The sequence below is a fragment of the Carassius auratus genome, chromosome 11 (assembly GCF_003368295.1).
Source record: "Carassius auratus strain Wakin chromosome 11, ASM336829v1, whole genome shotgun sequence".
In the NCBI taxonomy this organism is placed as follows: Eukaryota; Metazoa; Chordata; class Actinopteri; order Cypriniformes; family Cyprinidae; genus Carassius; species Carassius auratus.
This window is the reverse complement of record NC_039253.1, coordinates 8,659,659-8,673,827: the sequence shown is the minus strand read 5'-3', so window position 1 is coordinate 8,673,827 and position 14,169 is coordinate 8,659,659. Positions and strand designations below refer to the sequence as shown.

Sequence of the window (14,169 nt, the reverse complement as noted above, 5' to 3'; positions counted from 1 at the left end):
GAAGTATTTAAATCCATTAAAACACATATTATAAACATAATATAACTTATTAAAGCAAACAACACATTTGGAAAGCTCATATAACTTACCTGACATAATTAGCCAGCTAGCAAACCCAGACAAAAAAACCTGCCATTTATATTTGTCAAAGAGTTTACAAACTCCAAAATAAGACAAAGTATCGGTTGACGTGTAATTAAGTCATTAAAGACAGCTTATTTATTTAAACAATAAGATATTGATTCATTTAGCCCCCCTAGCCGCTAGGCTAATCCGCTATAGCTAACCCGATAACTTTCAGATCAAATATGCTGTAATATCTCGCCAATTACGCTTCATTCGATTGTACTCTGAAACGACGCATATATTTTATAAAGACCACCAGAGTTGTTATTCAAACAATGAATTAATTAACAGATATCTCACGTTCATGGGTATAGCTAATGTGGGTATGTACCGATGAGTTGTTGTGAGGTAATCCGCTGTTGGTGTTCAGTCGCTCGGTCAGGGTAGTAAATCCAGCGCGGGGCTTTGCTGGGCCTCTAGCCGCCCCGCTCTGACACGCACCGCCTCTCCATCATCACAACAGCAGAAGCAGCAGCGGCGGCGGAGGAGGATCGCGAGCAGTGTTTTCACACAAAGCATTCATAACTGAGGGAGAAAGACGAATTACATGATGTCCAATATCCGATGGATTGAATAAAAGTCGTCAGGAACGCTGTCACGATGGTATAAGGGAGGTCCTGTGAATAAACGAGCACCAAAGTGTCCGGATAGGTGCGAGGGATCAGTGACTGGCTGCTGAAGAGGGAGAGGGACACGAACGAGGACGACAAACCCTGTGAACTCCCTTTTTTCAAATCGATCATCCCACTGTGGTATCTAGCCATATGTTCATCAAACACGTACTAAACAACCGAAATAACGTGTGAATCTTTGTCAGGAATCCCTAGAAATCGTAAATATGATATTTTATGCCATCTTCAGACTTCAAATGTATGCTGATGTAGCTGCATATACACAAAAACAGACTGCTTGATGCTATAGGCACACAAGAACTGCGATTGCATAAATAATAATAAATGTTGAATGTATTAAAGAATGAAAATGAATAGAAAAATGTTTAAAAATATTACAATATTAATAAATTAGACTGCATAAGCAATTTTTTTCATCGTTGTCTTTATATAAATATAGTTTATTTGTTTGTTTGTTTTTATTTAATCTGTGCTATTTTAGGATGGATACTTGCATATTTAATAAAATATTTATAATTACAATAGATAGTTTGTTTATTGACAGTACTATGCTTTTATTTATTTAGTGTAAAAATACAAATAAATTATCCTCTGTATTATTATTATTATTATTATTATTATTATGAATGACTGACTAGTTAAAAGTCGTAGTCAAGGACCTTGCTAAAACATCCTTAAATAAAACTGTGACATACTTTAATAAGTTTTCCCAATTAATTTTAATATGTCATTTAAATTTGTTGTTGATTATTCCAAATAAATATTTACTTTGTAGTTTGAACGTCGAAATGAGCATAAAGTAGCCTTGGAAATTGAGTAAATGCAATAAAATAAGTAAAATGCAACTAATCATGTTCAGTACTACTCGCGGAAAGTACAAATGTATTTAAGTAATAAATTTAATTGTAATGAAGTACAGTACCTCGAGTTGACAACTTAACACACCGTTAAAGTCACTGGCTCGCACATCCTCTCTTTGCGCGTGCTGCTGAATCGTCAATCAGATTCTCACTTCGATAGGAGATGGACTGTACCAACTAGGCTGAGGGAAACATTAATGCAAATTGCACTATATTTGCGACCAGTGGAAGTATGATTACGGATACCGTTTTTCAATGCATGAATTATAATTCAAATCTCCCTCTGTCTCATTTATACAACATTTCCGACGTATTTCTATTGTTTAGCGATTGAAAACACCCCCCTGCTGGACGATTGAAGCATGCGACGCACGTCTGAAGAAGTTGAGCAGCAGAGAGAGCTAGGAAGGATGCAGGGAAGATGGCGATGAATGTAAAGAACAGGGATGCTTTTTATCCAAGTACTGACTATTGCGATATCTACACCTCCCAGCCTGTAAACTATGGAGACTGCAGCCATTATTTCCCTCGGATGACAGGTAAGATCGGACAATTTTTCCGAAATGATTTTCCTTGCATTGCGTTATAACTGATGCTCTGCATCAAATTTGCTATGCACTGCATTGGTTTGAAATAGGACTTAATTAGGGACCTATCTTTATTTTTAAATAATGGAAAGATTTATGAGAAGAAGAGCCTTGATGTCAGACTAACCACTGACAGTTTGAGAATGAAAATCCCTATCTGCATTGCCACATGACCATGGCACATCAAATGTTAATGGAACACTATGTACATGACTAACATATTTCAAATCTCACTGAAATTCATCAGGTACACGTTTTATATTTTATGCCATTCTATTTCTATTATATGTTGATATATTGCGTAAACTCTGCATGAATGATATGTGGTTGCATTAGATCAAGTAAAAGTAATAATAATAATAATGCATATAAGATTAAAAAAAAATTTCACTGAACATGGATTTATACTTTTTTTGTTTTGTTGTTAAATGGGAAATTATGCAGAATAGAGTATGAGGCAAGTTGAGAAAGGTATCTGGTAGCTTCTGCCCATGTTCATTGTCACACTTTAGTCTAGATTACATATGAAACCAATACATATATGAAGGGACATTTAAGGTAATTGAAGATTTTTGGCTAACGTCCCAGTTTAGTCCATAGCGTCACAATTTGCAATCCATGTCCTCAGAAAACACAAGGTTACTACTGTGGGTTTTATTTAAGAGGAGTCCTTGGCAGTGGATTCATGTGACATCTAATTAAAAAGGCCATAGAGGAAATAAAAATGGTAAATTTTTATTTATTTTACATGATAGCACTGTTTGGATGAAGTAGACACCGTACAGCTCTGATAAAAGTACTGAAAAGCATCTGCCAAAACAGAAGGATGAAATGTGTAATCGTAATAATCATTGCAAATGTGCACAGAGAGCAACCATGCATGTAATGCATTTATTCTGCTCTCAATAATTGATGTTGTCAAAGAACAATTGTACAATGCACGAACAGCTTAGTAGTGTTTTGCAGCAGTGAGTGGTGTAAAACAACCTGGAGCATCAAGTGATAGTACTGCTGTACCTTCTCATGTGCCCTGCGTACCTTGCATTATAGATGCCCAACGAGAACAATCCTCCCTAAATCTAAAAATCTTTGTTCCTTGTCCTGATGAAAGACCAGATGTTTGTTGTCGTGTTCCAACTAAACGTCGCATTGCTTCCAAAATCAGTGGATTTAATCCGAATGGAGAGAGCAGGAATTTGTGGCTGACCTTGAGTTGGGACTGTAGGTTCTACTTAGACCTATTTCTGGGCTTGTATTCTCTGATGACCAAGAGATATCAGGTTTGTTTTCAGGTCAAAAAAAGAGAAATATAAAAGGGTAGGCCACTGGATTTTATGTAATAGTGAAATGATTATGCAGAGACAACTACAAGTAAGACTAAAAGTTCATAGTTTATTCTTTCATAGTTAGACCAATGCATGACCCACAAAAAGCAACCATAGTCCAGTTTTCTAATGGTATAGGTCACCCCAAAATGAAAATATGCCCTAAATTAACTTACTTTCTGACCATTAAAAAGATGAAGATGACTTTGTTTCTTCATTCATTTTGTATAACATCACTTACTCACGAATGGATCCTCTTTTTCCTGTGATCCTTGATCCTTTATTACCCAAAACAGTTGTAAACAAATACATGGGTGGATTTTCATGTGAAAGCACAACAATTGATTGACTTTTTTTTTAATCGGAGGAAGCATCATTATGGATTAGGACTGGAATTTTGGCCAGAAGCTTGAAATTGTACCTTTTTAATTTTTTTCTGATGATTTCGTTTTTTTTACAAACACAAGACTTTTTGACTTCACAAGACTTTTATTGATGGACTGGAGTGGTGTGGATTATTGTGATGCATTTATCAGCTGTTTGGACTCTCATTCTGACGGCACCCATTCACTGCAGAGGATCATTTGGTGAGCAAGTGATTTAATGCTAAATTTTTCCAAAGCAGTTTCTTTAAAGAAAATATCATCTTCATCTATATCTTGACTTGCAAGAGTGTGAGCAAAATATATCTTAGCACAATTGCACCAGACAAAGATCATTCAAATAATCACCTGATAGATTTTTTTTTATTATTGAAAATAAACATTTAAAATGGAAATATATTAACAGCTCCATTTATGGATATAAACACTGGGGTATTTAAGAATTCCAAGATGCTGCCACTGTCCAAGCAACCGGAAACAGAACCATTTGGCACATTCTCATGTCTATTTTAGTCGGCTGAATCATTGTTGTCATGATCCCGTCAGAACTGATACACTGGAAATATCACACAGCCACGAAACAGCTGACTCTCCAACCCCCCTCTCGCTCAGCCTCAGATCTGCCGAAGCACCAGACATGCGCTGAGTTCACGAGGCAGGAGTCAGCCCTAATCACATCTGCAGGACGCTATATGGCAAAGATTCACTCTTTCACTCATATATCCGCTCTATTACTAAAATGAATCATTTGCAGTACTAATTTGTGGCTTTTACATCTCTGTTTTATGTAGCAGAGGAACTCTGCTATGTTTCACTTAAATATTTAGGAATGTAGATGTGAACAAACAAACAATATGAACATTTGGTTTTGAAGGAATGTGTTGGTATTTGTTTGAGTTCATATTAAAATATCTGACTTTTGATTTCAGACTTTGCTATCTTGAAAACACTGAGACCTCTTCTGAAACACTAGAAGAGACACGTGAGAGTACTGGAGTCTTTTTCTCAGAAGAATCACTTAAGAAGCAGGAGAAAGCCTTTTGTTTTCTCTACATTTAATCTCACTGCTGTGAGAAAAAATTTAGATATTAGCAAGATTTCATCCTTCATTCTTCACAAAAATAATGTTTCTCTATTGGCCTCTATTGCTCCATGAATGATACTTTTACATCCATGGAAACTTTCCACTGCACAGAAGGAATCTCCTATGGCACAGTTCCCTTTTAGAAACTGTATTTCTTAAAGGAGATCTATGTAAAAGTCAATAAAGACAATATGTAATATAAGTCTCAGGTGTCCCCAAAATGTGTCTAATGTTTCAGCTCAAAATATAATTTATTATATCATTTTGAACATACCTATTTTGAGTGGAAGCAGAAACACTGTTTCCATGCATGTCTCTCTGTGAGTACTAAACTGAGTTCTCTTTCATGTCTTATTGAACTTAAACTGTCAAATACACACAAGTTTGTTAAAAACACACAAGTTACAAAAATAGTCAGTTATATCTTTGAAGGTAAACGGCTGGGAAAGAAATCACATGTTTATATTAGATCTATTTGACAGACAGCAGCGTAATATGCATTAAATAAATCAATAAACCACTGCTCTCTTGTCTGCTCTGAGGCTGGTACTCCGAATAATGTTCTGGGCTCATCAGTGCAGCCAAAGACAGAACCGTTAGCAGCATGCTGTGCTCGAACTTTCACCATTGCATCAGAACTGGTACACCGTTGTCGCTTGTGAAAACACAATGGTGGGGCCGTGGGTAGAAACTTGCATATTAAGAGGCAAAAATAATAAGATCCCCTTTCAACGTCACAAGGGAAGCAAAATCTCAGCAGCTCATTTTTTTTGCACTTGCAAAGAAAGGCTTACCAAAAAAAATGTTTTCATGTTTTCTGAGTTGGTAGATGCACCAGGGACCCAATTATAGCACTTAAACACAGAAAAAGTTAGATGATTTGTCACCTTTAAGAGCTCAATGCATTTTAGTATTTAAAAACAATCAGAGGCAGAGCTTTGGAACAAAAATGCGTTCTGTGTGAAAGGCCCTTAAAAGTGTATTACCCACTCTGACACTTAAATTAATTTTGCTTTAATTTGACTTTCCAGGTCCAGACCCCGTTCTAAAGCCACCTCTTAGTTTGATATGTCAGCCGCCACCTCAGCAATTCCAGGTCATGACCCCGGCCCAGAACCTCAGTCCTCCACCGGTGATGATGTCGCCGGACCCCTTGCGGTTCCCACACTGCTCTCCTCTAGCCATAAAGCCGCCCCCTCATCTCCAGTTGCCGCCTAACCCACCCATCCCAGTGCCCCCCGTCCTCAGTCCCAAGCCCCCTGAAGAAGATGCTCAGGCAGTGGGTGCTGACCAGGAAGCCACTCTGGAAGAGCTCTGCAAGCCTCTGTACTGTAAGCTTTGTAACGTCACTCTCAACTCTGCCCAGCAGGCTCAGGCACATTATCAGGTAATCGAAAATTCCTGTAATGGTCCATGAGTTATGTAAATATGATAAGAGAATAGTGAACGGTTTTACATTCTGTTAATGTCAACAAAGTGGTTTTAGACTGCACAATGCCTGATGACACCAAAATAATAGTTTGTCTTGATTTATATTGTGTTTAGGAAATTTTACTTTCACTTTCTGTTTCTTTCAGTTAGTTGTTTTTCTTGAGAGCCTAAATACTGGTTTAAATCTTTGTTGCAATGAAGAAGAAAGCATGTAATCAGTCCTTTGTTTTGTCTAAAGGGGAAAAACCACAGTAAGAAGCTGCGCAATTTTTATGCTGGTAGCCAGCAGCCACCTCCAATTAGAATACCAGAGGTAGAGCCTGTTTCCCAGCAACCCTCAGCCACTCCACCCACAGATTCTGCAAATGTGACTGCCAACCAGGTACTTATGACTCTTATCTGGTGCATTTTTGTCCAAGCAAGTGTGTTTTTTTTACAGGCTGTCTGCAAATAGGGCTGGACAATATGTGTCACCAAATGCTTTACTTCTTGTGAAGTTTTTATGGACAGACCCTCAAGACCTCGGTTTTGAGTGAGGAAGTGAGTCTAATTCATATGTACACCCCAGGCTGCTCCATAGACCACAATGCAATGTGACTGACAACATTGCAGATCATGTTTAATTTACCCCCACTCCAAACAACCCTGCGATATATTATTATTAAAAAAAATATTTGAAACAGCCCAAGCACACCTGTATACAAACAGAATGCTGGGTTTCGCCAGCAGTGGGCACTAGTGCAACGGAAGCAATGATGCATATTTGAGTGAACGGGGTGAGGGGGGAAGCTAGCAAAGGGAAAATGGAGCCATAATAACACAGGCTCAGTCAATTAATGACTGAATGAATTTTGGGGGAGGAACTACACTGTGCCTGTTTTTCTGACCAATGGCAGATGAAGAGTTTTTGAAACGTAAGTTTTTGATTGTTCTTGTTGTTTTGTCGTAGTCACATCTTTAAAATAAACACCACAAAAGTGACTTTAGAGTTCGTAAATTTGATTATTTCCATTAGACTTTAACCTGTCCATTTTGATGAACATATTCAGCGATTAATTTGCATCATCACTCAGAAAAATTTGGGGTCTGTAAAATGTTTCAATGTTTTGAAAGAAGTCTCTAATGCTCACCAAGGTTGCATTTATTTGATTAAAATACAATAAAACAGTGATATTGTGAACTATCGTTACGATTTAAAACAATTGTTTATCTTGGATATCTGGGAATATCTTTAAGTGCAGTTTGATCATGCGGTGTCACTCTGCAAGCATCCATTCACTCAGATCGTAATCAGAGACGTCCCGGTGTAGACGCACACCTTTCAACGCTCTACTCTTTCTGAAAGCTGTACTGTCATTGTCCCGTCTGCAGCCACTCTCTAAGGGTGCTAGCAGAGTCATACTGGCCACGGAAAATGACTACTGCAAGCTGTGCGACGCTTCCTTCAGCTCCCCTGCTGTGGCCCAGGCACACTATCAGGGCAAGAACCACGCCAAAAGACTGCGGCTGGCCGAGGCACAGCAGAACGCCACGTCCTTGTGAGTCTGTCACTCCCACACGCTCCCAGATAAGACAGCCGTTAAACGTGGGAAATCTTTCCATGTTTGAGGGTGGTGTTTTTAATGAGACATCAGTTATGCAGACTGCATAACTTATGCACTTGTATGAATATCAACCTCAAATCTTGACAAAAAGAAAATCCTTGTACACATTTTACATCAACTAGTAGGACGTTTTGCATAAGGGAAGACGTTTTTCCTGTTAACTTTATCTTCAGGCTGTTTTTGCATTGATAAGTGGGGCACGCATTTTAATAGTACTGTTGGGTTGTCCTGATAACAACCACAGGAAGATACTCCAAACGTCTGATTGTATCTGAGCTAACATGTCTATGGCTAGTTAAGCTAGGTTTAAATCCTTCCCTTCAAAACAAAGCAAATTAGCTTATTTATTGATAAAAAAAAAGAAAAAAAAAAGATTTTTTTTTTATTCAAAACTATGATTCATCAATTTATTTGAATGATCATTTAATTGGTCACAGAACCTCTTCATAGCATGTTTCGATTGATTCCATTTTTGAAATGTGTAGAAAATATTTTTACAGGTAAATATTACTGTTTTGCAGCAATATTGTTAATTGCACTGTTATATCTGAATGAATGAACGATGCACTTATTTGTGAATATACATGTAATTTGTTCATATATTCAAATATTTAAGTAAATATTTTTGTAGGTTTTGATGCAGTATTCTCAAATTGTATTGTTATATTTGAGAATATACATGAAAAGGGTTCCTACATCTTCTTTGTGTTGCTCAAATAGAATATTCTTTAATGTTGTGAAATATTATTACAGATTTATGAATTTATTATTTATTTATATATATATATATATATATATATATATATACATACATATATATATATATATATATATATATATATATATATATATATATATATATATATATATATATATATATATATATATATATATATATATATATATATGTATATATACCTATTATTCTTGCTTAGATTATTTCACTAAAATATTTGGATTCATCTCAGAAAAATAAATGTTTATGTAAGAAATTACATAATAGCAATTACATAAATATAAAGGCATATAATATCATCAAAAGGCTGAAAAACATAAGCTTTATTTCTTAGCCATACTAAATGGTAAATTGTGTTTTCTTATCATGTGTTTTCCAGAGACTTGTCCAATGCTCAGAGACGGCCACGGAAAGAAGGATACGAGTACAGATTAATGAAGAACCGTAGGGGTCATATCAACACTGCCCTGCCAGGTACTCTGTCTGATCTCAACCGATAGTTTAGGAGAGACAGATTTTTGCCATCATGTTGATCTTGCCCTGAGACGATCCCTCGGGTTCTGTTTTCTGCTCAGTGGTCCAGGCTCTGGGGCAAAACCTCCATTTGCGATCAGTGCCTTGGCAGCAGCTGTGCGTGTTAGTTTGCCAGCCTGTGCTAATGTAGCACAATGTGCTAGTCTCGCTAAATGCAGGCCAGACGCCAAGGCTTTGGTCTATGTAAGCCGATACTCCACCCCACGTCAGCCCAGGCTCAAGAACGTCACCCACACGATGACAGATCTCAGTCACACGCTTGCCCCCATTGCCCCGCACTCCTGTCCTCACATACGCACAAAAACACATGCTATAGCATTCTATCAGTGAAGCCGTTAGCTTTGCATGTCATATTATTTTATCAATGGAAAAAAGAACTAAATATATGCTTTTTCAAAATAATATGTGTATTAGTTAAAAAATACTTTTTAGACTCTGACTGGAAACTGTGCATTTGTAAACCAAGTGCATCGCTCTTCCCGGAGATGCACTGATGTTTCCCTCTGGTGAAGGACATCTGCTCTTATAATAAACACATGATGAGCCTCAAAGTGTGTGTGCCAGAGTTAAAAAATAAATTAGCTGAGATATATCAATTAAATAATATACATTTCTATAGGTGGTTCTTGGAGTTACATAAACATCTTAAAATGTACTTAAATTTTAATTTGCATCTTGCTTACTTCAGTTGAATTGAGATTCACAGAGTGAACTGGAAATAAAAAATTCCTCAGTTCTGAATTATGCGTGTATTAATTAGGTAAGTATGGTGATTTTCCAACTTAATAGGTTTTGTAATATTGAAACATGCTTCTTTTTTATTATTCTTGTTAAAAGCTTGCAATCCAAACTGTCACTTACTTGCATTAAAAAAAAATATTGAAAACTGATCTTTGCTGAACAAAAAGTATGAACTTCTTCTAAAAATGTAAATTAATTATTTTGGAAAAAATTTTTGTACTTAAACCCCAGTCAGCGTGACTTTGCATTTCAATGTGTATTTCATCACCTTGTAATATAAGCTTAGTCATGCAGCCATTTATTTGAAGTTTCATTCATTCACACGACCTGACATGTTTCCCATGCTGTTTCAGGCCCTTACTACAACCCACGGCCGAGGCAGCGTATCCCGCGAGACCTAGCAATGTGCGTCACACCCAGCGGGCAGTTCTACTGCTCCATGTGTAACTCAGGTGCCAGTGAGGAAGCAGAGTTTCGCCTGCACCTGGAGAGCAAGCAGCACAAAAGCAGAGTGTCCGAGCAACGCTACCGTAGCGAGATGGAGAATCTGGGATACACTTAAGAAGCAACCAAAGTGATCAGCGCTTCCCAGAACCTGGACAAATAATCTTGCAATTCTTGAAGTAGCCACTTTTGTTTTAAAATGAAAGATGACGTTAGGAATTTTGATATAATGAGCACACTGAAAAGGTTTATTTTGTGCCAGATAGACTGTTAATTGGTGGCATGGATGTTTTAGGAAACTTTGGAATATGAGAGATATCTAACAGAAAGTTTCAAACGCTCATAAATGCAGATTAAGGATCAACTGGCAAATAATTATAATTCATAATTAACATGAAAGTACTCAATACTTCACCTAAATCATCTTATGAGCAAGTACACAGATATTATAATATACTGCTCTGGATTATACTTTCAGTATTTATGTATATGTCTAGAATTTTTGAATAATTTATTTAATTTTAATGTCTAACATCACCTCTGACTTGCTTTGGAGAGGTAATAAGTGTACGTATTTTTTCTCAGCTGTCTTTGCGTGAAGTTGATGCCTCAAAAAGGGACAAATCTAGCAGCAATCAGTTTTCTAAACAAGCATAAGTGGCAATCCTACTCACTCTGAGCCGTAGATTCACTGTGTTTCTTCAGGAGCTAGAGAACGCACGCCGTCGTTCTGCCCATCAGATTAGAGACTGCATTCCCAGGAGAATCCACAGCGTGCCTGCTGAATGTACTATGAAAGCGATGACAATAGATCTACGTCCGTCTGGCTTTGCACATGTTTACTAGATGTAGTGGGAGATTTGGTCTATTTCGGGGTGTACATCTGAGATTGTTAACCAGCACACTTCAGTGTGAAATTATTTGGGTGATTGTTGTTTATTTTCATCTTGGATTATCCCCAGAGAATCTCTCCCCACATTGAAGGGAGAAATGGAAAGCATGGCTATTTTTAATAAGGTCTGTGCTGACCAAGACCCTACCTCAGTCACAACCCTCTGAAACGTTGGCCTACCAAAGCTTATCTGAGAAAAGCTTATCTATTTTAATATTTTATCTCCAATATTTATTGAGGAAACCATGACTATCTTGGATGAATAGTTCATCCAAGATGAACATTTTCAAATATTTAGCTCAATTGTAGATGAAATGGGTCTTCATCAGAACAGATTTGGAGAAATGTAGGATTGCATCACTTGCTCACCAATGGATCCTCTGCAGTGAATGGGTGCCGTCAGAATGAGAGTCCAAACAGCTGATAAAAACATCTCAATAATCCACAAGTAATCCACATCACTCCAGTCCATCAGTTAATGTCTTGTGAAGTGAAAAGCTGCATGCTTGTAAGAAATAAACAATTAAAGAATTTTTACTCAAAACCATTGGTTCCGGCCAAAATATGAGTCCATAATCCATAATGTTTACTACAATGAAAAAAAATCCATCCCCTGTTGCCCTGACACAATTTTACATCTATAATGTGTTCCGTTTCTGCTTGTTAAAGGAGCTTATTTCTCAGACAAAACAATTTTTTTTTATTAGAAAAAGCTACATTATGGATAGAGACTCATATTTAGCTATAAATAAATTTGAAAATATCTTAATAATGGATTTGTTTATTACAAACACACAGCTTTTCACTTCACAAAATGGTAATATATGGACCAGAGTCATATGAATTGTGAATTATTGTGATGCTTTTATCAGCTGTGTCATTCTGACGGCACCCATTCACTGCAAAAGATCCATTGGTTAGCGAGTGATGTAATGCTACATTTCATAAAAATTATTCAGAAGAAGAAACAAACTCATCTATATCTTGCATATCCCGAGAGGGAGTAAATTTTCAGCAAATTATAATTTTTCGGTGAACTGTTTCTTAAAGTTACATCGGGACAATTAGGAGCTGTTAAAAATTCTAGATGCTTTATGTTGTTTGTTCATGGCTGCATGATTTTATGCATAAACATCACCCTTCCCTGATTTTATCACTTAAAAGGCTATAAATATTTTATCAAAGACATTTATAATGTTATGAACAGAGTAAGCGACCCAGTTTTACTCTGGATGTTTGTTTTGTTGCCCTCAATAACTCCTTAAATAAGCTATAAAACCACTCTTCAGAGTTGAAGTCCATTGTCACTAAATGTTTGAAATTGTAATTCTTTACAGATTTAGTATTATTTCTGCATGAAATTATTGCTGCTTGTACAGATTAAGAGGATGACTGCACTGCAAGAAAAGGACCATTGCAGAACTGAATTGCACTTAAGAAATGGAAAAGACAGTATTGTAATAAGTCAAGTCATGCTATATATTATTACACAGGCATCTATGTTCATTCAAATCAAATGTTTACAGTTGGAATCATCACAAGGGACTTACGGGAGCGCTTGACGGACTAATGGACTCAGTGGAGCGGTGAAGTCATCTTAAATGTGCCTCTGAGTATAAAGCCTACTCAACTGTGATGTTGAACATTTCATGTTGTTCTGCTTTGAATATGATCCAAATTCAAAATATTGACCATTTATGTCAAGCTCTTTTTATATAAATGTGGTGAGATGTTTCATATGTATATATTGATAGACATTTAAAACGATGACTTTGCATTTTAAACATGTTAAATATTCATCTAACATGTTCATAGTGCAGATTATTCCATAAAAGTGGACAAATACAGCAGAAAGGTAAGAGGAATGGTTAGAGAGAGGGAACATGTTGCAGGCTGGACTAGAACCTGCATTATCCCACTATAGCTAAAATAAAAACTGTGGTGGTGTTTTCTACTGGTAGCCGCTGTATTTGCTCCCAGAGGTTCACCAGAGGCAAGCCATATCCTGTTTTGTGTTTTGTGCAGTCAGGAAGTTGTGACCCTATCTGGAAACAGACCTTCCCAAAGGACACCAGCAGGGACTGGGACACTGGGATCTCCCCAAGGGAGAATTCCCTTCAAGCCAATCATGATTTTTTTCCCATCAATAAATACCTCTGTTTTAATTTACACTGAGAGTAGTATTTCACAAATGTTTTCTGGAGGATTAGCAGAAGCATTTTATTTTGAGGTACATCTTTGGACATTCTCTTATATAGTGGTTGCCTTTTCAGGTCTGAGTGCAATACAGACGATGTGATGTTTATCTGACTTCTTCCTTTTTTTCCCTATTAAACAATGGTTCAGTGTCTTGAATGTACAGTACAGATGAAATAACATTTTAACTTTATTGTAAACCGTCCTGGCACTCAAATTTTGAATGCAATATAATGTATTAATAAATTTAATTGAACAAGTTTTTCGGTACTTTGTCAGCATACTGGGTGTGTTTGTAATATAGTAATAAAATGTGTCGTTCTCGTGGACATATTAGTTCATTACCTGGCTTGATATGCAGCCATTAAACTGGCTTTTTATTAGAGATGACACAATTGCTGATTGCAGTTTTCCTGGACAATTAAGAGTTTATAGTTTCCCCCCTAACTTTATGTGTGATCTTTCACAAATATTTACATTGTTTCAATTATGTCAGTTAAGATGAGAAACTAGTTTTTGTTACCAATCAAATGAATTCAAACTTCATCTTTCCACTGCAGAGGAAACAGAAGCTGCATCTGAAGTGTAATTAGA

The 14,169-nt window shown here is 36.8% G+C and overlaps 2 protein-coding genes across 5 annotated transcripts in view; one reads left to right on the top strand and one right to left on the bottom strand.

Annotated features, from left to right (window-relative positions):
* Positions 1-1,767, bottom strand: part of LOC113110936 (phosphatidylinositol 4,5-bisphosphate 3-kinase catalytic subunit alpha isoform) — a 19,354-nt gene extending 17,587 nt beyond the window's left edge. Inside the window, exons 1-2 of one of the 4 annotated variants that reach the window (XM_026275227.1) lie at positions 1,681-1,767; positions 458-651 (exon numbers count right to left, since the gene is read on the bottom strand). The gene's annotated coding sequence lies outside the window, so the exon portion shown is untranslated. Of the gene's footprint in view, positions 1-426; positions 652-1,680 lie in introns of those variants that run through there. The other 3 variants (XM_026275230.1, XM_026275228.1, XM_026275229.1) reach the window with 3 other exon arrangements.
* Positions 743-14,169, top strand: LOC113110937 (zinc finger matrin-type protein 3-like). Its single transcript, XM_026275231.1, has 7 exons — positions 743-878; positions 1,946-2,157; positions 6,029-6,384; positions 6,667-6,810; positions 7,800-7,966; positions 9,148-9,242; positions 10,397-14,169. The coding sequence occupies exons 2-7, from the start codon at positions 2,040-2,042 to the stop codon at positions 10,603-10,605; spliced, it is 1,089 nt and encodes a 362-aa protein (XP_026131016.1). The 5' UTR covers positions 743-878; positions 1,946-2,039; the 3' UTR covers positions 10,606-14,169.

Coding starts and splice junctions, on each gene's coding strand:
- LOC113110937 (XM_026275231.1), top strand. CDS start 2,040: ATGGCGATGAATGTAAAGAACAGGGATGCTTTTTATCCAAGTACTGAC. Junction 2,158..6,028: donor TTATTTCCCTCGGATGACAG/GTAAGATCGGAC, acceptor TTGACTTTCCAG/GTCCAGACCCCGTTCTAAAG. Junction 6,811..7,799: donor CAAATGTGACTGCCAACCAG/GTACTTATGACT, acceptor TCCCGTCTGCAG/CCACTCTCTAAGGGTGCTAG.